Source organism: Medicago sativa, chromosome 4 (genome assembly GCF_051527215.1).
Source record: "Medicago sativa cultivar Bolivia chromosome 4, Bolivia_mono, whole genome shotgun sequence".
NCBI lineage: Eukaryota > Viridiplantae > Streptophyta > Magnoliopsida > Fabales > Fabaceae > Medicago > Medicago sativa.
In genome coordinates, this window is record NC_140752.1 from 95809204 (window position 1) to 95833597 (window position 24394).

At 32.7% G+C, this 24394-nt stretch overlaps 2 protein-coding genes across 10 annotated transcripts; both read left to right on the plus strand.

Moving 5' to 3' along the window:
* Positions 1-3530: 3530 nt before the first annotated feature.
* Positions 3531-9122, plus strand: LOC146934177 (uncharacterized). 8 transcript variants are annotated; one of them, XM_085706038.1, is made up of 5 exons: positions 3531-3837; positions 3937-3985; positions 4089-4133; positions 5932-6023; positions 8582-9122. In XM_085706038.1, the coding sequence occupies exons 1-4, from the start codon at positions 3585-3587 to the stop codon at positions 5996-5998; spliced, it is 414 nt and encodes a 137-aa protein (XP_085562164.1). In that variant the 5' UTR covers positions 3531-3584; the 3' UTR covers positions 5999-6023; positions 8582-9122. The 8 variants fall into 8 exon arrangements, with proteins under 8 accessions (XP_085562164.1, XP_085562163.1, XP_085562161.1 ...); XM_085706037.1 differs by having other exon boundaries at positions 8369-9053; XM_085706035.1 differs by having other exon boundaries at positions 8360-8660.
* Positions 9123-18221: 9099 nt separating this feature from the next.
* On the plus strand, positions 18222-22597 carry EGL3 (basic helix-loop-helix (bHLH) DNA-binding superfamily protein). Of its 2 annotated transcripts, none has more exons than XM_085706043.1 (8): positions 18222-18543; positions 19186-19440; positions 19550-19646; positions 19890-19904; positions 20308-20364; positions 20478-21257; positions 21437-21883; positions 22243-22597. In XM_085706043.1, exons 1-8 carry the CDS (start codon positions 18446-18448, stop codon positions 22312-22314), a joined length of 1821 nt encoding a protein of 606 aa, XP_085562169.1. In that variant the 5' UTR covers positions 18222-18445; the 3' UTR covers positions 22315-22597. The 2 variants fall into 2 exon arrangements, with proteins under 2 accessions (XP_085562169.1, XP_085562170.1); XM_085706044.1 differs by having other exon boundaries at positions 18224-18543; positions 19558-19646.
* Positions 22598-24394: the final 1797 nt, after the last annotated feature.

Below are 24394 nucleotides of genomic sequence, written 5' to 3' on the forward strand. Positions count from 1 at the left end.
TAAGTTTTTTAACTCATTCTTTTCTTCCTCTGTTTATATTTAATTTAATTTTTTTTAAATAGACGAAATGTCAAATAATAATTTAAACTCACACAATTAAGTCCTCGTGAGCTTAGCTCAATTGGTATGGACAATGCATAAAATATGCAAGGTCCGGAGTTCGAACTCCGGTCACTACCAAAAAAAACTCACACAATTAAAGATGTAAGGATTCAGACACGGTGTTTGACTTTTCGGAGTTCGAACTTCGGCCACTACCAACAAAAACTCACACAATTAAAGATGTAAGGATTCAGACACGGTGTTTGACTTAATAATTTCAATAATTTTATGAGTTTAAATTGACATTATTATATTTAATTAAATAACTCATTTGGTGTTCCTTTCATTCAATTTTTACTACAAGTATATTTCTTAAATCCTACTTCTTGCTTCCGTTGTCTTTTTCCATTTTCTTTGACACAGACTTTTTTGTCTTTGTGCATTGCTCCTTTGAAGTTAGGTGATATCTTTAGATAAATATAAATGAGGGATAAATTAAAGGGTTAAATATTTTTTTTTCCTACAAAATTACAAGATTTTTAGTTTAGTCCCTGCAAAAAATTTATTCATCTTTAGTCCCTATTTGCATTATAGGGATTATTCTTACAAACTACAATATTATGGAAGACTAAAATTACCATTAAAATTTTATAGAGACTAAACTTAAAAACTCATGATTTTTTAGGGACTAAAACATATTTAACCCTAAATTAAAAGTGTAAAGTAGTTTTACATTTTTATCTTGTAAAAATTCATCATGCTATCATGTAAGTCCGTATCATAACTACTTTTTAAAAATAAACCATCAATTTTTTTAAGCTTTGTTTGGGAGTAGGCGTTATTTTGATTACATTTCCGCCGGCCCTTTTCTTAATTATTATTTGGGCCTAAAGTTATTTGTTTTTTTAGGGTGGTCCTATCGTCCAAAAGTTTGAAGGTAAACATGTGTATATTTAATTCTATTTTTAGAGAGGTCGAAATTAATTATGACATTTTGGTTGCTTTTAAACAATACTAGTTTTGTTTTTGTAATTGATTTTCTTGAAGTTAAGATTTGTAACTTTTAGTTCTAAAAATGAATTTTTACAAATAAATTTATAGTTTAACTCGTTTTTACATGAAGATTTATAGGAAGATATAGTGTAAGCTTTAAACGAACTCTCTCAATTTATTTTCTCTCATGTTCTATCAAGTGTCCACATCTCTACCCTTGGATCACACTTTTGTAAATTTTCTTTCTCTCTCTTTTATAATGGAAGGTGAAGATTTCAAAGGACTGTTGTATGACATAGGAGGATCCTTTCTCATTGTAAGCTTCAGTGCATTTGAGATTGCTTTTGATCTCGAGATTGATTTGGATCTCAAAAGTATTTTGCAATATTTGATGAGATTAGGATTCTAATCCGATCTCAAAGTGCAGTGCAATCTCATGATTTCCGTCTTTGAGCACGTAGTCTTTATATAGAAAGGTGGAGCCTTTTCAAACTTGGAGAACATGCTAAAAACTAGTTATTGTTTTATCCTTTAGTGCAAGCTTCGATTTGGTTGTTATTTCACCATTCAGTGATGTGGACTTTGACAGGCATCCTCCATAATATAATGCTTCAACTTTATCTGGTTTTTTTTCCTTTTGAACTTCAATACATATTTTGAAGTTGGTTCCATTGACCGTATCTTTTGTGATTTTTAAGTCTCGTATGAAATTTGTTGTGTGCTTTAATATGATGTTCAAAACTTAAATCTAAGCATGATATAAAGTTTATTTTGTACTTCGATCTAATATAGAGAACTTACATTTGAAGTCCATTATATGTACTTCAATATGATGTGCACAGTTTCAATATAAAGTACCATTATGAAGTCATGAATATGAAGTACCGTTATTAAGTCACGATGCTTACCACTCTGAAGCACCATTCTGAAGTATTATTCTAAAGTATCATTCTAATCACTTGAGATTGAATATGATGTGCTTATGAACTAGAATAACGATATGCCTGTTTCGGTGCATCTTGATTCTTCAATTTTATATAGATCTTGATACTTGAGGTTGAAGAATTTTGATAATTTTTTATTGTATATGAGATTGCATGTGAACCTTTGGTTCTTGATCAACTTGTGTGGAATCAAAAGTGTTGCTAAAATGCTTCCAATCTTAAATTCGAACTACTTTTTGATTAGTCTTAAGTCATTCTCAAGTTCATATCAAGTCATTATAAAGTTCATATTAAGTCATTCTAAACTGAAACTGAAGTGTTTCTTTTGTATGATATATCTTCTATTATATGAATATGATCTTTAATTGTGAATATGATCTCATTTGTTGAATCTTCAATACTTGATGAGAATCTCGTTTTGGTGAGGAAAAATGTATATGATTATGAATATAATCTTATTGAATGATAAATTATTTGTTCAAAACTCTTGATTTTGATCCCCTCGCTTGAACAACTAATCCTCTCATACTTTAAACATTTTTTTTTCTTTCAATATCATCTTTAAGCTTGTGATGTTATAGTTATGATGCGCTCATGCTACCCTGTTTCTTTTATTGTTGGGTAAGTGACTTATTTCTTGCTTCCTTACATGTTTATTTTCTTTCAACAAAAAACAAAGTTAAAACATTAGTATATCACAATTCATAAAACTCAGTTTTTATTCTACAAGGTTTATCATCATTAAAACATTCATCATTTTTTTTGCCTCGAAACTTGCACATATTTAATTCATGTTTTGTCATAAAATTATAATTTTTTTTCGAAGAAATTCTTATAATGCTAATATATTTTTTTTGTGAGATTCTTATAATGCTATAGACATTCCTGAACATAATATCACATATAAATTGACTTAAAAGTATGAATAAAAAACAGTAATTGAAATTTTTTTGGGGGACCAAAGGTCAAAAAAATGTTGGGGGACCAATACAAAATATTAATATATTTATGAGAATAAAAAACGTATTTAACTGCTGATGTTTTATGGTGTAATACACCCGTATTTTTCCTTAGTTTTTTCTTTCTTTCATCATATAAAAAAGAGAATCACATTGAATTTGTTAAACAAATTAAATTAGTCTTTTAACCGTTAATAATAACTTTTACTTTTAACTACTCTTATTTCAAAAAATTAACTATAAATTGTTTTATTTATTAATTTAAAATAAACTTATTTGTTTGTTTATTTTCAATTTATATTTTCTATTTTGTAATTTCAACATGCTTTCATACAATTTACTTTGACAATTTTTACACTTTTTTTTTGAATAATTAACTATATTGATTTTCTCAATTATTTTTTGTTTTAAATTTTATAAGCATAAATAAGTAATTTATTTTTTATATGTTTTTTTCACACAAATTTTATTTGTTTTCCATCAACATTTTTACTGTTTATTTACTCACTAAAAATGTTAAATGATGTTGTATGAATTTGTTTTACGGATTAAAAAGTGGGAAAATAAATTAGTCCTGAAGCAGAAAATCTGGAAGTTGCTGCTGGCGACTCTTTACTGATCGATCGAATTGGTAAAGGAAGTGAAAATGGGAGACCCCGTGGAAGAAGAAGAAACCAATCCTAATCCAGAATCAGAAAGAGAAACCCTAATCTTCAATGCTAACAATCAGAGAGAAATATTGAAAGCCATTGAAGTTGTCGAACGCGATTCCTTCGCCATTGCTCAGAGCTTCACTTCTGTTTTCGCTTCTCTTCGCTTGTCCCTCTCTCAATCCACTGACACCTCACTCCATCACATTCAATGCTTCACCGACGCCGCCGGTCATCTTCAAGAATCCGGTAGCTACCCATTCCATTTTTCTCAAATATTCATCACAATGATAATCACGATTTATTCAAATTTATTTATTTATTTATTTATTTGTGCTTTTGTTTCAGTGCTTGATGCAGCAACTAAGGGGAATCGTTATATAAATTCCTGTCTCAAGTAAGTTTTTTTTTTTTTTGTCTCTTATTTTATGCTGTTTTGTTTTTTATTTTTTCTCAGAAATTTAAGCAAAATAGATGAAATTTGACGTTAAATGATGCAGATTGAATGAAGAAATGAAGAGCATTGATAGTCTAGCATCCCAATTGTATCCAATCACTTTGCTCTTTGCCAATTGCTAACTTAGTGCATGTTTGGTTTGACTAGTTCATGTTTGGTTATGCTGAAACAAAAATTGATTTTGTAAAAATGATTTTACTAAAAATGAGTTGAATGTAAAGTTGTTTATGCTTAAATGTATTTAGGTAAAAAAATGAGTTGAATGGAAAGTCGTTTATAGATGTTGAATGTTTGAATACATTTAGGCTTTGTTTGCGAGTTTGGAGGGGAAGGGAGGGGAAGGCTTGGGAAAAAAGGAATGAGCAAGTGGAAGAAATAGAGGAAAATGGGAGGGGAGGGCTTTGAGGGGTTAACTTTTCTTCATAATACAAAACCCTCCTCATGCGGGGGAATTAAAAAATTGTATTGGAGGAGGGTTTTGGGGGGTTTATATGAATTCTTCAAATTTAATCTATGTTGTTATAATATTTTTAAAATAAAAAATATAATAATCATGTATTAATTTATCATTCTCTAAAAAACTACTTTTTTAAATTTTTTGAAAGATTTCTCCATTTTCCCTCAAATTTTCCACCCCTCGAAGCCTTCCCTTCCCCTCCCCTTCAAACTCCCAAACAAAGCCTTATGCAACTTGAAAGGCTAAACATTCATCTCACCTACAAGTTTTGTTGGGTAGAAGGTGCGAGTTAGAAGTTCCACATTGCTTAAAAAAGTGGAGGTTGAACACTTCATAAGTGAGAGGATAAAAAAATTGTTTTTTTTTTTTTTTTTTGAAAGAAGGATAAAAAAAAAAAAAAAAAAAAAAAAAAAAAAAATTGTTTAATAGTTATTTTGCTTCAATTTCTCCTATACAAAACAAATAATAAAAAAAATGGAAGATTTAGTTACGATTGGAAACAAATTTTCTATATCATTCTCCCTTTACTCATATTCAAAAATTTGGATTCTGGATCCAATTGCAAAAACTTATGTTTCATAATTTTAGAATCAATTCTAATCTAAATTGTATACAAATTACGATAATGTATGTTATTCCTCGAATCGTTCGTTGAGAGGTATAAAGGATTAAATCCCTTTAAGTAAGAAATAAAGTTTTTGATCGTGATATGAATCACGCAAGGGACCCCTTAACTATTAAGGGATCTATAGAACGAATCGCACTTTTACCACTAAACTATACCCGCTACAATACCATTATTGTATATAAAAGGATCTTTTGTCGAACAAGGGAATCCGTCCTAATTATGCAATAGGTGCCTAATTTTACGATAATTAGAGTGTTGATGTGTTTCGTAAAGGGGCCCCCTAATGAAATTTAGAAAAGGGGGCGAATCTTATTTTTGGATTTTCTTTTTGCTGAAGGTATAAAAAATAAAATCAATAATTCTCTCTTAATTTATAGATAATAAATAGAAAAAAAAAAGACAGATAGGATATATCAAATGACTATCAATCAATATCAAATAAGATATAAAGAAGGCTTTTTTCGAGCCCTACTTTTTGTTCTTTTTGTTTATATAAACTCAATGTCTTAAGGTTTTGGGTTAAGATGTGGTGTCCAACCCACCTGCGTGGTTGCTCTGGGCCCAATGTGGATGATCCCCTGGGCCCCCTCATGTGCAACACAAGTTATAGAAATGTTCTTCCATTTTAAAGATATTATTTTGCTAACTGATTGTTTATTAGTATATTAGTATTAATATACACTGTATGTCTGAGCTGAACTTGTTTTCTATTCTGCTGAATATTTGATTAGGAACAATTTAGTGTTTTTCATATTCCTTCGTTGGTCCTAGTTTACAACTGAAATCCTTGACGGTTTGAAGAAAAATTCTGAGAAGGCATGTAGATGTTCTGGATTCGGCTGTTAACAAGCTTCTTCATGTCTCTTGACTCATGGAATTCAGTCCTCTACAAGGTTTCTTTCTCTATATCTCAGACTAAACTCTTAACTGAAGAAGTTGAATAGTTTATGTATCTCTATATATTTATTGATTTTAGAAAACACATGCACTGTGACTAAAAGTCAGTTTTACACTGACGTAGAGCAATTATTTTGCCATGTCATCCTACTTTTATAAGTGTATCTTGAAATGGATTGTATGAAGTGATGCACTAGTGAATTCTTGCTAGATGCCAATGTAAACCTAATTTACATCAACAGTGTATGCTGCTTTAAACTAATATTTGTCGTGTTTCATGGATTGTGCTGGGTTAGTGATGTTCAAACAGAGTAACATACTTTTTTCATTTTTCATTATTTAGGCTGTTAATACAAAAGCATAGACCTGGTGTAGCTTAATTATGTCATCAATAAATGCCCGATACAAATTGTTTCATGATTGTTCCCCAAGTTACTATGATCATTACTAGGTTTTTCCTAGCAGATGGTATGGATTGGTCGAAGTTTCAGAGGTTGATCTATTTCACCTTTATCATGATCGCTGCTCTCAGAGGTGTTGTTGTTAGGCTGAGGCGAGTTTGCCTTTGAAAGGCCAAAGTATGGTCTGATAAAAAAAATCAAGGCCTATCTGTTATTTGTCAGTCTCATAAGCTTATTTTTAGATCTGAAGATGACCTTTTGAAATTCTGGTTCACCCTGTTAGCCCGCTTAAAAACATTTTCATTTTAACGTCTCTAAAAAAGTAATCTCATATCTTTAAATAGACTAAAAAACTAATAGACCAATGAGATTATGCTCCATTTTTATATTTAACATGATACTTTAGATAATCTAATTTTATATGATATTATTTCAATTATGGTTTTAAAGCTTAGTGGTAAAATTCACGTACGCCAAATGTTGAAAAGTAGGAAACTGCGAGTTCGAACTCGCGCTCCCAACATATCAAATCTCCTTGTAGCCTTTAACCATCTGAGTTGTAGCTTATAGTAATACTTTTTTTTTCTTTAGGGAATATAACAATACATTGCAAAAAATTAATGTAGACCAATATACTTAAATTACTGAAAAAGTTAGCAAATTTATAATTTAATATAATATATAAAATCTAATATAATAATAGTAATAAAAATATTATTCCTGTTTACTTAAGTAGGCTGGCCTAATAAGCCTAAAAAACTTTCGTTATGGCATGTACCAGGACATTTTTAGCTAATAGACTTTTCAAAAAGTCGTTTTTTTTTTTTTTTTAATCTTAAAAAAGTCTGGGGTAACATGGATGTAGGCTAGGTCATAGGTTCATGTTGGTGTGCCTGACCTATTCCCTAGGGGTGAGCAAAGGATTGTCCGTCGTCCGAAACCCGTGTTATCCGAACATGATTTTGATAAAGCGGGCGGGGCGGTTCGGGTGTCGGGTGAAAATTATGAATTATCACGTGTACTTTCGGTTGCATTTGGTCAGGCTTGGGTCTCTAAATTGAAACCCACCGGCAACCGAGACTGACCGCAGTGTTATTTCACCTCTTACTAAAAGTATATGTGTGTGACTGTGAAAGTGTGAGGTGTCTAAAATTTGACGGGAATTGATTTACTGCAGCACCCAGTGTGACAGAGCAGTGGAGCAGCGTTATCCTCATCCTTTATTGACTTTTCAACAAAAGGTGAAATAACAAAAAAGAAAACGCAAAACTTCCATGAGAGATCAGAGAGTTTTGAAACATAAAAAAATAGAGAACTGCAACAACAGGGTGTAGCTTCTGTGCAGAATACAACTTCATGGTGGGTCGATCTCTGCCATGGTGTTTGCACCCAACACCGTCTCTCTTTAGTTCTATTTTATTGTGTTAGGTCAAACCCGTATCAACCCATCCGAGCAAACCGTTGATTCGACAAACCATAACCCAAACAAGCCGAACTGGCTAACGGTCGGGAATGGGCCTGATAAATATGTTTCTCGGTTTGGGCTGGTGGGGGGTTTTGGGACCGAACCCGCCCGTTGCTCAGCCCAGTAATTCCCATCTCTATGTACAAGTCACTGTTAGACTTCTTATTATGATAGTTATGGGCAGTTACGAGCAGCTATCACGTCGGTTATGTTAAAATTTAAAAATAAATAGAGAAATGAAAGGAAAATGTGATAGTTTTTGAATGGTTTTGGGTGGGAGAGACCAAACCCTCAGAATTCTTGGAGGGAGAGACCAAGACTGTCAGATTTCTTGGATAGTAATTGTGTGCTATGTCTGTTTCCTTAGCTTGTGTCTATAATGTGTGTAAATCTGTTTCGGTTGCAAACGTTTCTTCCATCAATAAAAGTCAATTTCTAAAATTAATTGATACGATTCTTATTGAAGAAAGTGTAGGGATCATCTACAGTCTGCCGCACCATGCTATGGTTGTGGAGTATCCAAATCTGTTGTGAAAGCATATACACATCTCTTCGTCCTGGGTAGTAATTGTGTACGATATTTCTTTCCTTAGTTTGCGTCTATAATGTGTGTAAATCTGTTTCGGTTGTAAACGTTTCTTCCATCAAGAAAAGTCAATTTCTACAATTAAATTGTATTTTGGTACAGGTTTCTATCAGTCACTTACCCTATGAATATAATGGTTGTTGAGAAGATATAATGGCATCTTGCTGCAAACATTAATTAATATGATCCTTATTGAAGAAAGTGTAGGGATCATCTACAGTCCGCTGCACCGTGCTGTGGCTGTAGAGTATCCGAATTCGTTGAGAAAGCATATACACATCTTGCTGAAAAAGATGGGAAATGCATTCCCTGCCTCCGGTTACCATCTCAAACAAACTATAAAGATTGGACAGTTGAGATTGATGACCATGTAATCTGAGCTGTCCAATTTGTATTTAATGTTTTTAGAATCTTAAGATTAGCTTCCTCCTTGCCCCTTGTCCAAAAAGAGGGGGGTGAGATAACAAAGGGGAAAGGTAAGTAAGGCTAAAAGAAATAAAGATGGGTAATGCCTAACATTGAAATGTACTAGACATCTTGATCAACTTATCCCGGATGTTTTGTGTGTGTTTTCTTTTTCACCGGCAAATATACAAATTAAAATTTTACACATGTTCGATTGATATCGAACATGTGGAAAATAGGCGAAAATAAATGATGAAATATATATAATTTTGTGGCATGTAACTTTTTTACATATGCATCCAATCAAATAACCATATAGTGCCACCTTTTAATTACTATTATTTTGTTAGTATGCATTCTAAAGTTGGTTTATAAAATATCTTTACGAAATATCTCTTTGATATGATTTGATTGGACGTACGTGTAAACAAGTTTAAACCGCTTGTGCATAGAAATTAATTTCATTTTAAAATTAAACTAAATACATTATAGCCAAATGAAGGACTGTTGTAAAGCTAAAAAGCCTTGTTATTATAATTTATACATACATGAATATTATACTTAATTAAGAATAAATCTATACATTCTTTAAGCTTTGTTTGGATGTTAGGATGATAATGGAGAGGCGGGCTATAAAGGAAATGTGATGAAGGGAAACATGGATGAATTTCTCACTTTTTGGGACAATATTTTTCAAGGGAGTGAGATGAAAACACATTGTTTTTGAAACATTGTGATAAAATACTTATAAGTAATATTTTTAATTTTTTTTTTGGTACAAAGTAATATTTTTTAATTTTATTTTAAAATATTATAAAAGTAAGTAGTAGAGGTGTATCAAGCTCTTATGAGCATGAAATCATATAAAGCGCCTGGGCCAGATGGTTTTCAACCCATTTTCTACAAGATGTTCTGGGGGGATATTGGTGATGATGTTCTGAAGTTTGTGAAGAATGCGTTTGAGACCGGATCCATTGACCCACAAGTTGCTGAATCCCTCATGATTTTGCTCCCTAAGGTTGATAACCCGACATCATTTAAGGAATTTCGGCCTATAAGTTTATGTAATGTCACTTGCAAATTGGTTTCGAAAGTTCTTGTAAACCGATTAAGGCCTATGCTTATTGATATTGTAAGCCCTTTGCAAAGTAGTTTTATTCCAGGAAGGGGTACTGTTGATAACGCCATCATCCTTCAAGAGTTTATCTATCACATGCGAAAGGCGAAGAAGAAGCACGGAGATGTCATATATAAGCTTGATTTAGAAAAGGCGTACGATCGAGTGGATTGGACTTTTCTACGTGAAACCCTCCAATACTTTGGTTTTCCTTCTATTATCATTTCTCTTATAATGAGCAGCATTTCAGCTACCTCGGTATCTTTGTTGTGGAATGGAAGTAGGACTGAGCATTTTCAACCTCTTCGTGGTCTTCGTCAAGGGGATCCACTATCACCATATCTTTTTGTACTTTGTATGGAGAGACTTGGAGATGTGATTGAAAAAGCAGTTCAAGAAGGGAACTTGCACCCTCTTCACATTACCCCTGAAGGACCAAGAATATCTCACTTATTCTTTGCAGATGATGTGCTTCTTTTTGCGAAAGCCAAACCTTCCCAAGCGCAATTTATTTCCAACCTCTTAAATAATTTTTGTGCTCTTTCGGGTCTAAAAATTAGTTTGGAGAAATCAAGAGCTTATGCGTCCAAAGGAGTTAGTCGATCCATAAAAGATTCACTTGAAAATCTCACTAATATTTCATTCACTGATCGTTTGGAGAATTATTTGGGATTCAAGATGAGATATGGCCGTACAAAGAAAGAAGATTTCCTAAAGATCCATGATAAAGTAGCCTCTAAGCTTGCTTCTTGGAAAGGGAGGCTTTTGAATAAACCTGGAAGAGTCACCCTTGCTAAGGCTGTGCTTACTTCACTTCCAGCATATACTATGCAAATTTGTTGGTATCCCCAATATGCTTGTGAAACTCTTGATAAGACAGTGCGAAATTTCATTTGGCATGGGGAAAAGGAACGAGCCATGCACATGGTTGGTTGGAACAAGATCACAAAAACTAGGAAGCTTGGAGGTCTAGGAATTCGGCCAGCTCGATTACAAAACACAGCTTTGTTGGGAAAACTTGTTTGGAGTCTCGTGCAATCAGACAAGAAGTTATGGGTGTCTATCCTTGCTGACAAATACTTGAAAGAGGGTAATATGTTTTTAGAAAAAGCAAAGACAGGTTCACCTATTTGGAATGCAATCCTCAAAACTCTTAATGTGTTGGAAGATGGTTTCACGTACAAAATTGGAGATGGAGATACAAATATGTGGTTCCATCCTTGGATCGTCAAACATCCTCTTATTAATGTGGTACAAAATATCTCTCCAGATCATTTATGCCTCAAAATTAAGGATTTATGGGATAACGGGGAAAGCATCATTGATGAGCTAAATCTTCCCTTATCTCCTGAAATTGTTGCCTCAATACATGAACTGAAACCAACCATAATTACCTCATTTGCCGACACTTGGGTTTGGAAAGATAATTTAAATGGCGAATACACAGCAAAAAGTGCGTATCACTGGCTCTTATCTCGAAGGGATGATATTGTTTCACCGGAGAAATGGAATTGGATTTGGAAGTTACCACTTTCAGCTAGTGTACAATTTTTTATCTGGCAGGTTTGTCATAACTCTATTCCAACTAAGTATGTCCTTCACCATCGAGGGGTGAATGTTTCTGCTACATGTCCATGTTGTAACGGGGAGGATGAATCTATACTTCATTGCCTCATCCTTTGTCCACGAGCTATTGCAGTGTGGTCTGGATGTGGATTTCCTGACATTTCGTCGTTGTGCACTAGTAATCTCTCGAGTAATATGAGTGATATCATTCAAATGTTATTAAGTAAGATAGGGAGTGTCGCCCCTATTATAATGTGGAACCTATGGTGCACTCGCAACAAGTTGGTGTTTGATGGTATCCAACCAATAGTCTCAACTACAGTTTCAAATGTTTATGCGCAATTGCAAGTTTCACAACGGGCATTCGACAATACTAGTTCAACCACACTAGTTAGGTCCACTCATGAAGTATGCTGGCAGCATGGTGATAATGATACAATGGTTCTTAATGTAGATGGTAGCGCTTTAACTAACCCAGGTACATCAGGATTTGGTGGATTGGTTAGGAATTTTGAGGGAAAAATGCAATTTGCCTTCTATGGTAGTGTGGGGTTGTCCAATATTTTGCATGCAGAAATTCATGCCCTTATGATTGGGATTAAGCTTTGTTGGGAGGCTGGTTATAAGAAACTGGTTTGTTTTTCTGACTCTCTTCATGTAGTGCATTTAGTGTCAAAGGAAGTGTCGAGGCTTCATCACTATGCGAACCTCTTGGAGCTCATTCAGACGTATTTGGATAAGCAGTGGGATATTTCCATTCATCATATTTTTCGAGAAGGAAACTCTTGCGCAGATATACTTGCAAATATAGGTGCTAATCAATCAGAGACTCTTGTGATGGTACATCAACCATTACCATGCCTATCATCAGCCTTACTAGCTGATGCTATGGGAGTGTCCTTTATTAGGACGTAGTTTTTCTTTGCTTCTTTTTTTTCTTTTGTTTTTTTTTCCTTTCTTATCTCATGTAACCAAAAAAAGATTTAAAAAATCTACCGAAAATTCCCCAAAACCGTCCGATGTATTTTTTAGTTTTTCCATATTGGAGAGTTTTTGTACATCATCACACAACATAAAAAAAAATCAATGAAAGGGTAATTTAATAGTAGTTAGAAAGAAAGGAAATCCTCCTATTCTTTATTTATTCAACACTCTCTCTTCTTCATCCACTCACTCAAGTTCTCTTTCTAGCATTGTCGGCCACCGCGTTGTCACCGTCTCTGTCACCAATGTTCTCTCCCTACAATACACTGCGTTGTCACCAAAGCTCTCTCCTTGCAACATTGTTTCGTCTCTCTCCATCTCAGAAACAAAGATATTGAATGTTATGTGGTGGAAGTCGGTGGTCGATGACAGAGGAGGTGGAGGTCACAGACGGTATAAATTTGTGTGGTGGAGGTCAGATATGGAAGGATTGAAGACAATGGTGTGGTGAGGACGAAGGTTTTGTGGTGGCGAGGACGAGTTCACATCGGAGACGAGATTGTGACGGCGATGTGGCGGTTCTCGAGACGTGTGTGTGGGTGAGAGATGACAAATTTACACATTTGTCCTTATTATTGGATTGATATGACGAAACTACCTCTGTGCAAGTATTTGTCCCAAATTATGTGTTCCAATAACACAACTTGATGACTTTAATCAAGTAGTGATAGGTGCACAACAAAACAAAGTTGGACAAAACACAATTGCGTTTTCACGTGATAGTCATAGTCGTAGATTGTGAATCGTTTGATTAAAATCGAACAGCTCACGTCTTAACCGCATAATTTGAGTCAATATTTGTAGTCAATCTTTGAATCATTAGATTTTAATCAAATGATCCACATTAATAACAATAACAATCAAACCTTATTTTACTAACTAAGATAAACTATATTACGCCATATGATATGTTAAATGATCCATAATCTCCAACTGCGGAAAATTTGTAAATACACAGAGATTGTGTCCCTGGCATAGCAGAGAGGCGGCTATAATATATATGGCTTGTGGATTTGTAGTTATAATTTTGTTTTTGCCGGCCATGGCTATTTGTTTTTGTTTTTATGCTGAAACGTATCTATTTGTTTGAAGTGATTGGGTTTGCATGGACTTCATATCCACCAAACCATATGAAAATCGAATTCAAAAGTGTTGAATTGGTTCAGAAACGATTTTAAAATCCTTGTCAATTTTTTTTTATTTTGATAGGAGTTGTGAGAGTGTTTTTTTCAATATTGTCTTCTTACTTTGGTAATAACTTCTTGATTATTTATTTTAAGTAGTGAATGACCATATGTTAAATATAGAGATTAGTCGCAATTTAAAAAACAATAAGTAATATAATATGGTTCTCGAAAAACCGCACTCATACTAAAATCACGAGACGATCCAATGGTTTGTTAAACATAGTTTAGCAAATTGTCACAAGTTTCCGAATGATTTTGTCAAACACTTTTATTATAAAGATTGAAAATGGAATATTAAATTACAAATAAAACTTAAAAGTCATGTTCACTACTAAAATTGAAAGTATTGCATGACATTGAAAGAGTATTGTGGTGGAGCCTCTGTGCTCGTTGTCATTAACTCATTGGGTGTGATGTATGAACTAGATAAGAAGTTTACGGCTCATTATTAGCTCAAGTGTACGTTTTGGTTGTGAATCTAAAAAAAATTGATTTTGAATGAATTGATTTTATTGTTTGGTCGTGCGTCTAAAAAAATTGTTTTGAATGAATTAATTTTATAAAATTGATTCTAACTAAAATGAGTTAAAGATAAAGTAATTTAAATTTAAATACATCTATATAAAGTAATTTGAATAATAACTTTGAGAGTTGGAATCAATTCTAAAATCAAAAGCTTTAATTTTCAGCTTCAAATAAAACCCATTCTTAAAAGTAAAATCAATTCTATATCAAACATTATACTCAATTCTTTTCTTTTTTTTTTTTTGGGTACAAAAGAGGGCCAAAGGACCAAAAGAAAACTAAGAAGCTATCCGAACATTCCTAGGCATAGAAGCGCCAGAGATGTCATCAAAAAGAAGTCTACGGAGCTCACTGGACGGATTCTCCATTATGATATATTTAAAAGAGTCTAGAGAAAAGCTAAAGTTAGCCAACCAATCAGCACATCGATTACCCTCCCTCTAGGTATGACGAAATCGGACTTGCCAATCCAAAACCAGGAGTTTTCGAATGCGTTGCACCAATATGGGAACTTAGCCACTAAACTTGCAGTTTTACTCAATTCTTTTCTTAATATCTAGAATTAATTTAATTTTGACCATTTTAAAAGCCAAACCGAATATACATTAAATCTCATTCTCAATAGGGGTGGGAATAAGCCATACCGTCCGACAGGGGCCTACGACCTAGCCTATTTAAAGCCTAGCTCGGCCCAGCTCGTTTATTAATAAGGCCAGGCTCCAGCTTTTTATAAGGCCTATTTAATTAAACAGGTCGGGCTAAGGCTTGCAAAAAAGCCTATTAAGTCCATCATACCAGCCTATTAAGCTTTTCATATATAATATATCTTCCATTATTGATATTTTTAAAGTTTTCTTTCTTCATAAACACAAGTCTCCATATGATTGGTTATTTAGTAGCTGATATATTGGTGTGATTAGACCTTCGTAAGAATTCATTATTTAGTAGCAAACATATTTGTGTGCTTTAGGCCTTAATAAGTTTTGGCCTATTTAGGAGTATGCTTACATGTGTTGTCAGACTTAACATAAAATAGGCTTTTAAATAGGCTTTCAGGCTTCATCAGGTCTTTAAAAAGGCCAGGCGAGGCCTCGAAAATGAGCCTATGACGGGTAATAGGCCAGACTCAGGCCTATAATTTTTGAAGTAGGCCAGACTTAGGCCTTACAAAGTCCGGTCCGGCCTAGCCCATTTCCACCCCTAATTCTCAATAATAACCTTCACCAACTCCCACCATTTACAAAGCATATACGCAGAACAATGAATTACACATTCTGCACATAGTCAAATTGACTACACAAAATTTAGGTGCCACTAATTTAGTCTTTCAATTTGTGGGTAATTTCTTTTTTAATGGTAGTCGGGGTTTAAACCATACTTTGCATATATTATACATTGTTTCTACCAACTGAGTTGAGTTCACGAGTACAATTTGAGTGAGAGAGATGCTAACGATTAATATATCTTTAATTTTAAGAATATTACAACAATATAAATTGAATTTAAAAAATTCATATAAACCCTCCAAAACTCTCCCCCAATACAAATGAGTTTCCTAAATGAGGGGGATTGTATTATGAATAAAAATTGGGTTAATTAAGTTTTTGGTCCCTATAAATATATTCAATTTTGTTTTTAGTCCCTATAAAAATAAATCACACTTTTTAGTCCCTCTAAAATTTTCTGTCAAGGTTTTTAGTCCTTGCCGTTAACTTAACTTAATGGATGCTGATGTGGCACTGCCACATCATCTTTTTTTATGACATGACACTTTATGTAATAAAAACCATGCCACGTTGAATGCTGAATTGGATTATGTATTTAGAACAAAAAATCAATAATTTAAATTAAAAGAATTAAAATATTAAAAAGAAAGTGGTAAAATATAAAAGAAACCCTAAATTCCCAGAATTGGGATTTTTCGAAAACCATGAACCTAAACCCAGAATCCTGAAATCGAGCAACCTAAACCCAAAATCGAAAACGAATTTCCTTGTTTCCTTCCTGAAATCGTTTACGAAGATTAAAACGAACAACCTATGCTAAAATTTCCTTCTTGAAATCGACCTGTAATAGAGAGATGTGCTTCGATTCTGTTTGATGTGTGGAACAGGAGTAATTAAATCCTGAGAAGAATAAATATGGATGAAATATGGGCGTTGAGTTGGACTCTCAATCATTTGAATTCAATGATAGTAATGTAAACTCCCCTGGATTCAATTCGCGGAACCAAAGAAAAGGAATTTTACAACAAAGTCTCGAAGAATTTAAAGAAGAACAAACATGGTTTAGATTCATTGCCAAATGACATGAAGCTGGAAAATTGTATGCCTGCACCGAAATTAGAGTTTTATGATAGTTTGATTGATTTGAAAAACAATCGCTTATGTGGTTAGTCCCAAATCTCATTCTTCCAAGGATAAAGAGGCTTAGATCCATCACCGAAACTTGAATTTTTGACAACATGCTTGATTAGGAAAATGTTAAAAGATTAAGGGTATTTTAGAAATTTCATAATTTATCATTATGTTTTTGGAAAAAAATTAAATTGAAAATTCTGACTTGTTTTTTTTTTTAAAAATAATAATGATATGGCAGCGCCACGTCAGCATCCGTTAAGTTAAGTTAACGGCGGGGACTAAAAGCCTTGACATAAAATTTTAGAGGGACTAAAAAGTGTGATTTCTTTTTATAAGGACTAAAAACAAAACTGCATATATTTATAGGGACCAAAAACTTAATTAACCCATAAAAATTTAAGCTCCAAAGTCCTCTTCTTTCAATATCTTCTATTTCTTTCAATGTCTTATATTTCTTCCACTTGCTCCTTCTTTTTTCCAAAACCCTCTCCTCCCCTCCAAACTCCCAAACAAAACCTTAGAGTTAAAAGAATACTCACAAAGGTATTTACATTTACATCCTTTTAAGGGCACCTAAGCTCAAATTTAAAACTTTCATATCCAAGGTTTGTCAATTTATCATTAGACCAAACTCTTTAAGTTTAAGGAGAACAGAGATATCAATAAATAAGATCTTGTTAGTGTAATATAATACCTATTCTCATATTTGCATTTGGAAAAATCATCAATTCTTGGACGTGTATAGATGTAACGTCGAACCCCCAAGTAGTCGTACTCATTATTAAACTACATTAATGATATTAGATGGATAAATTATTTGACAATGATACTTAAAACAATTATTTTTTTCTCTTTAAATTATACATTATTCTTAACATGTGCGAAATAATAATTAGACTCACTCATAATAGAACGAATGGAGTAATAATTTGAGATATAATTTTTGTCAAATGATTTAGGACGGAAGCACACCATTAGAGTAGCAGTTGCCATGCCTTCGAGGGAACCATTATTACAATTATTTGAGTGATCATTATCCGTCACAACTCTACCCAAAAGTGAGAATTTATTTATTTTGTTTTTAGACATTTATTGCTAAATTCTTTGACATATATTTATTGCCAAATCCTTTGACATATACTCCTACTATCAATAATATATCCATATATGCAAGTTTTTTTATATGAAAAAAATAACGTTGGATCATACATGTGTGTGCACCTGTATTTTTTTTCCATCTTGCAGTCTTTGAAGTGAGTGTCACGTTTGTGTTTCGGACGGTTTTGGTAAAAATAGTAATGCTAGCTATTTGAATTAAAAATATATATATAATCAACAGTAGTATTTGATTTCTCCTTTCAAAAAAAAAAAGTAGTATTTCATTTCTGTCACAACTTTCTTTGGTTTTTTTAACCTCTGCTGCATATATATATACTTTTACTACCAACCATCTTATCAGAACATAGCATTATTGCAAATTTTCAATCCTCCCTCTCAAGTCAACATCTGAGTCTATACACAACACATTGTGTTGTGTGGCCCAGATGTGTTGTATGGGTGACATTAAATCTGGGCCACTCAAAAGTGTGTGTTGTGTGGTTCAGATTTAATGTCACGGTGACATTATGTCACACTTTTGTAGCCATATCAGTTATTGTTTCCAAATCTAGTAACTGAAAAACAATCACTTCTGTTTTGGAAACTTGCTTTTCAGTTCAGACAAAAACATTTTTCAATCAAGCAAACAAGTATCTTTGTGTCAATGAATTCAGATATTGTAGATTAATCATAGATTGTGTTGTTTCTGTTGCATAAGTAGATAATGGTGCCACAAAACATGAAGGAGCAACTTGCTTTGGCAGTTAGAAGCATTCAATGGAGCTATGTAATATTCTGGTCTGAATCTGTTAACCAACCAGGGTAAGATACAAACTGTTTCATTCATAGTACCTCATTAAATGTGTTTATGCTATTCTATTATATTTTCCTTCTTGAATATGTTCATGTTTTTCTAATACCTTGAAACTAAGACTTTATATGATATATGAGACATTATCTGCCAAAATTTGATTTGAGATGGAGGTGTAAAAAAATGTTTTTTTGTGCTACTGTAGTTTTGCTTATATTAATTATCAACAGCTCTATTTTAACCACTTATTTGTTATCTTAGATGAATAGTTAACTTTTCATTTGAATCTTGAAAATCTGAATCTAGTTTTAGATTGTCTGCTACTACTTGATGCATTAAAGGTTTTTGCTAGGAAGCTATATTCTATTCAAAATCGAGTTTGAATATGTTTTTATTGATTTATTTACCTCAATTATTGACTTAAGCATATGTGAGATTATCTTAGAGAGTTTATGGAAATAGCTTATGACATGTCATAAATTGTTTTCAGGTTATTTCTATAAGCTCTTCATAATAGCTGATGAAAACTGATTATAGCTTCAATGAAAACAGTTTGACTTCATTTTATCTCTTGTTATAGAAATAGCTTACACATAAGCACTTATACGATAAGCTTTTTATCAACAAGGCCTTTTTCCTTGACCATTTTTCAGGGTGTTGAGCTGGGGGGAAGGATACTACAATGGAGAGATTAAGACAAGGAAAACAAGTCAAGGAGTGGAACTTAGTTCTGACGAAATAGGCTTACAGAGGAGTGAGCAGCTGAGAGAGCTTTTCAGGTCCCTCAAAACAGTAGATACCAACCCTCAAATAAAAAGGCCTTCTGCAGCACTTTCACCTGATGATCTCACAGATACCGAGTGGTACTATTTGGTTTGCATGTCCTTTATATTCAACATTGGCCAAGGGTAAATCTCACTCTTTTTTCCTTTTTTGTGTTCCTTTCTAGTTTGGCTTTCTGTTTTTAAATTGTACATTTATTCATTCTTATTTATCCTCAAATTTGTGTGTTCTTAGTTTACCAGGAAGAGCTCTAGAAAATGGCCAACCAATTTGGCTAATTGATGCTGATTCTGTTGATTGCAAAGTGTTTAGTCGCGCTCTCCTCGCAAAGGTATATGTTTCTCTTTCTTTAGCTGGCTTGTTCTTTCTTCTGGTTTTGATTAAAATAGACTATCTCCGTCCCTTTTTATACACGCCTTTATAAACTCACAAAAGGGTGTACTTATAAAAAGAAAGGGAGATATTAGTTTTATTGTACTCTAATTGTGATTAAAATGACAAAGTCTAACATTTATCTTCTTCCTTTGGTTTTGTTCCTTAAAACACATTTGAACCTGTCTTCTCCCATGCTCAGAGTGCATCAATTCAGGTATCAGTCTATTTTTTTTTCTTTTCTTAATTGTCCTTGTATTATAAATGAACTCCAATAGTTATTAATAGTTTTCTTAGTACTATCAATAATAATGCAAAGAAATTTACATGTGTTAAGATAGGTCTTGCTTTGGAAACCACTCTTTAGTGTTTAGTCTAAGTACTTCTGCAATAGTATCCATCCTTATTACTATTTGGGAACCTGTACGTAATACCAGAGACATGCAATTACATTGAAGCTACATAGTGTAGCTTTCAAGTATATGTGTGACAAAAGCCTTTATTCTATTAATTTCCAAACATAAAGACTAATAATCTAAGACTGATAATCGTCCAAATTTTAGAAACCAAAAATCCTATCAATGCATTGTGTAATTTGTTTCTTTCGTCTCAACTTTCAGACAGTGGTGTGTTTTCCTTTCATGAAAGGGGTTATTGAGCTAGGCACAACCGATCACGTAAGTCTTTTCGGTTTTTCCATTGTCTTTTATAACATTAATATTACTATTCTGTTATTTCTCCCTCAACTTCTTGTAATAATGTTTCTGGATTCTTCGCCTTTTGTGTGAAGGTATTGGAAGATCTCAGTCTCATTCAACAGATCAAAACTTCTTTATCGAATAGTCTAAGCGTCGATGACCCTATTAACGCTCGAGCTACATTGAATTCGAGAAATAACGAAGGTGTTGCTTGTGTAGCATTTGATGATAATGATTATGATGTTGAATTAATTCCAGAAGTTGGATATGACATAATCAACACAGCAACCTCTCCTAATGGTAGCTCAAATGCATTACAAGCCAATCAACTACCAAATGAAACATTCATGGTTGAAAGCTGGCAAGTTTTGGATGATGATTTGAGCAACTGTGTTCATAACTCCGTGAATTCAAGTGACTGCATATCACAAAATATTTCTTCTGCTCCTAAGGTTGGAGAAGATTGCAATAATAACCAAAAAATGAGCCTAGTGGATCCTCTAAGTGAAGATTGGCATTATCAGAAAATTCTTTCAGAACTTTTAAAAAGCAATGACCAGTTAACAATGGGGATGCATTTTCAAAACTTTCATCAAGAATCAAGCTTTTGTGTTTGGAACAAAGGTGTGCCTGTGAATTTCCAAAGGCCAAGACAAGGGACCTCACAAAAGTTATTGAAGAAGATTTTGTTCGAAGTTCCACGGATGCACACTGATGGTTTGCTTGAATCTCAAGAGGAGAATGACTATAGAGAAGGTACAAGACTAGAGGCTGATGAAGGTATGAACCATGTTTTGTCAGAAAGAAGGAGAAGGGCAAAGCTAAATGAAAGGTTTTTAACTCTTAGATCAATGGTTCCTTCAAATAGTAAGGTAATATTTATATTTTAGTCACCATATTTCTTAGCTTGATCATTAAGCACCACCTATGAAGCACCAACACAAACACAAACACTAGACATAATATTGTGTCAAACACAGGACACGCCTTCAATCTGAAGTATCAGTGCTACATTTTCATCAAAAACTAATTAAATACATTATTCATGCAGGATGACAAAGTTTCTATACTAGATGATGCAATTGAATACCTTAGAAAGCTTGAGAAAAAGATAAGAGAGTTGGAAGCTCAAAGAGAGTCAACAGGTATAGAGTCTAGAAGTAAAAAATCACATCATGATATGGTGGAGAGGACTTCTGATCATTACTATAATAACAAAACTAACAATGGGAAGAAACCTATGGTGAAAAAGAGGAAAATTTGTGACATAGAGGAGACAAGGAGAGAGATGTGTTCAGATGCTTCAAAAGGAAGTTCTAATAGGAATGTTAATGTCAGTATGAGTGACAATGGAGTTGTAATTGAAATGAAGTGCCCTTCTAAAGCAGGAAGGATATTAGAAATTATGGAAGCAGTTAACAATCTCAACATAGATTTTAATTCAGTTCAATCAACAGAAGAAGCTGATGGGAGTCTTCATCTAATCATTAAATCTAAGGTAAGCTCTTGAATATATTTGAGTAAATAACAATTTGGTATCTAAAATTGTAGGACTGTATCAGTTTAGTCCTTAGAATTTTAAAATGTTTATCGTTAATCATGTTTGTCCATCTATTTAGATATGTTATTAAATGCATCCCTTACATTATTCTCTAAGTTTCAAATGCATCATTAATATTACCAACTTAATGTCCTTATAGTCCATGAGAATACCAATTATCTCAAGAACCAATCTGATTAACATTTTGCAATTTCAAGAACATTTTGAAATATTGTTAATGTTATGTAGGGGACTAATTTGATAAGGGCTACAATTTATAGTCTTTTATCTAAATTTATGCTTCCTTTTATTTGCAGTTCAAAGGACCAGCTAATGCAACAGCAAAAAGGATCAAGCAAGCCCTCCAGAAAGTGGCTTCAAAGTTTTGAATTTTGTATTTAAAAATAAAAAATGGAGATGTTCAATTTAATTTCTCCCACTGGCGTGTCACACAGAGATTCTTATAGTCACAAATGAAAATTCTTGGAGATACTTTTTGTTTTGAAGAATTCTAATAGAAAAAGTTAGTCTCTGGAATAAATACCTATTGGTGATGTAACATGGACATTTGTTTCAGCACTTGTAAATTGGTAGATAGGCTAGTTGAAATTATACTGAATTAAATTAACCAATGATTTGACATGAATCTATAATTCTCACTTTGTTTAGAAATTTCTCCCTCATAGACATTTATAAGTATTCTTGTAACTCAAGAAATGCAGTATATGGCATTTTTTTTCTTTGGTGGAAATAGTATAGTATATGGGATCTAGTGATGCTCACCATGTATTTTTTAAAAACATGCATCCCGGCCACTATGAGCCGGTTTTATTGTTTTTTTAAATTAAATATTTTGGAATGATTTTGGTATCTACTAGTTCACTAACCGAGCAACCTGCTTTTTTTAGGAAAAACCGAGCTATCTGCTATATTTTTTTATAATTTGAAATTTTATTCAAAAATTTCATAAAATTTCATGATACATTAATGATTTTTTAACTTATAACTATCTTCTCCCCTAAAAAAAACTTATAACCATCTTCTTTGTACTTTTCATTACATTATCATTCAATTTCATAAGAGAATGAATTCTCTCTATTGAAATTCTTTCGGATTTTATCAATTGTGTAATTTTTCAACCATCAAACTCAATTTCCTCTTTTCTATGTAATTTTATCTCTCATTTTTTTTCTTTATGTTTGATGGTTGATATGTTGTAATAATTAAGAATAATAGAGAATTTTAACCGTGACAATCTACTTCTCTTCCACTCGCACTATAAATCAATAGTGACTATAAAATATAAATGAATTTCATTGTAAATTTTTCATTGATTCTACCCCGTCTTTTCTCTCTGGTCTAAATTTGTAGTTTTGTAAATATTAAAACAAACAAAAATTAAATGATGTAAAGGATGACAACAAAAGAGTAGGAGGGTATAGACTAGACTTTCTCCTCTTTCTTAATGAAGTGTATAATATAACACTAAAACCAGTGCAAACGTGCAATATAAATTAGCAAATTGTATTTTGCCATATCTCTTATTTGACTTGTCCATACTGCTATCAACTACTTCAGTCATGGTCAAACTGAGTCTACAGTTTTATAATCTTCTTTTTATTCCAAAGCATTACTTTGCTGGCTTTTGACGTATCAATACTATTACCGGGTCGAGCCATCTGATTAAGTCCAAACTTGCTCTCAAGACATAGTATATGGTCAAAGTAATTTAATAGTACATAGTTTGAATATTATTATAAGAGGAAGCTAACAGTAGTCTTTTTAATATAGTCTCTTTGATTAAAATTCTCATGCATTTCGTCAAATTATGCGTGTTCTATATAAATTTAATGGATATTTTTAAATTTTGATATTGAATCTAATTCATCTTTACAAAATTGACTTGTAAGATGAAGATTACCTTCATTTATAAACACATTGTTGGATTATTTTTATCCGATGTGTGATTTTTTTTTAAAATGTGTGATTCTTTTTAACATATACTATATGAATTTTAATTAATAAGAAAAATATGCTAAGGATTGTGTTGTTAGCGGTGCTGTTTTCATGTGATATTATCTGGTCAAGTTGTTTTAATGTATTTTTAATTATGTAAATACTAAACAGTGATGTTTTCATTTGATATGAGTGTGAATGAAAATATATTGTTCACTCCATTTAAAAAAAAAATAAGAAGAGAAAATTATTTTTTTTTTTTTTTTTTTTTGAGGGAAGAAGAGAAAATTATTATTAATCGATGTAGCAGCAATGAACATTTCATTTATATTATATTTTTTTGAGATGCAAATTTTATTATTTTCTTTTATTAAGAGGATGAACATTTTATAATTATTCTTAGAAATTTGAAATCCGTCATTTATTTAATGTTGTAAGACCAAACTCTTCCATTTAGCTGAAACCTCGTGGACATACTTGTCTGCGCCAAATTAACAATTGGAATAAAAGGAG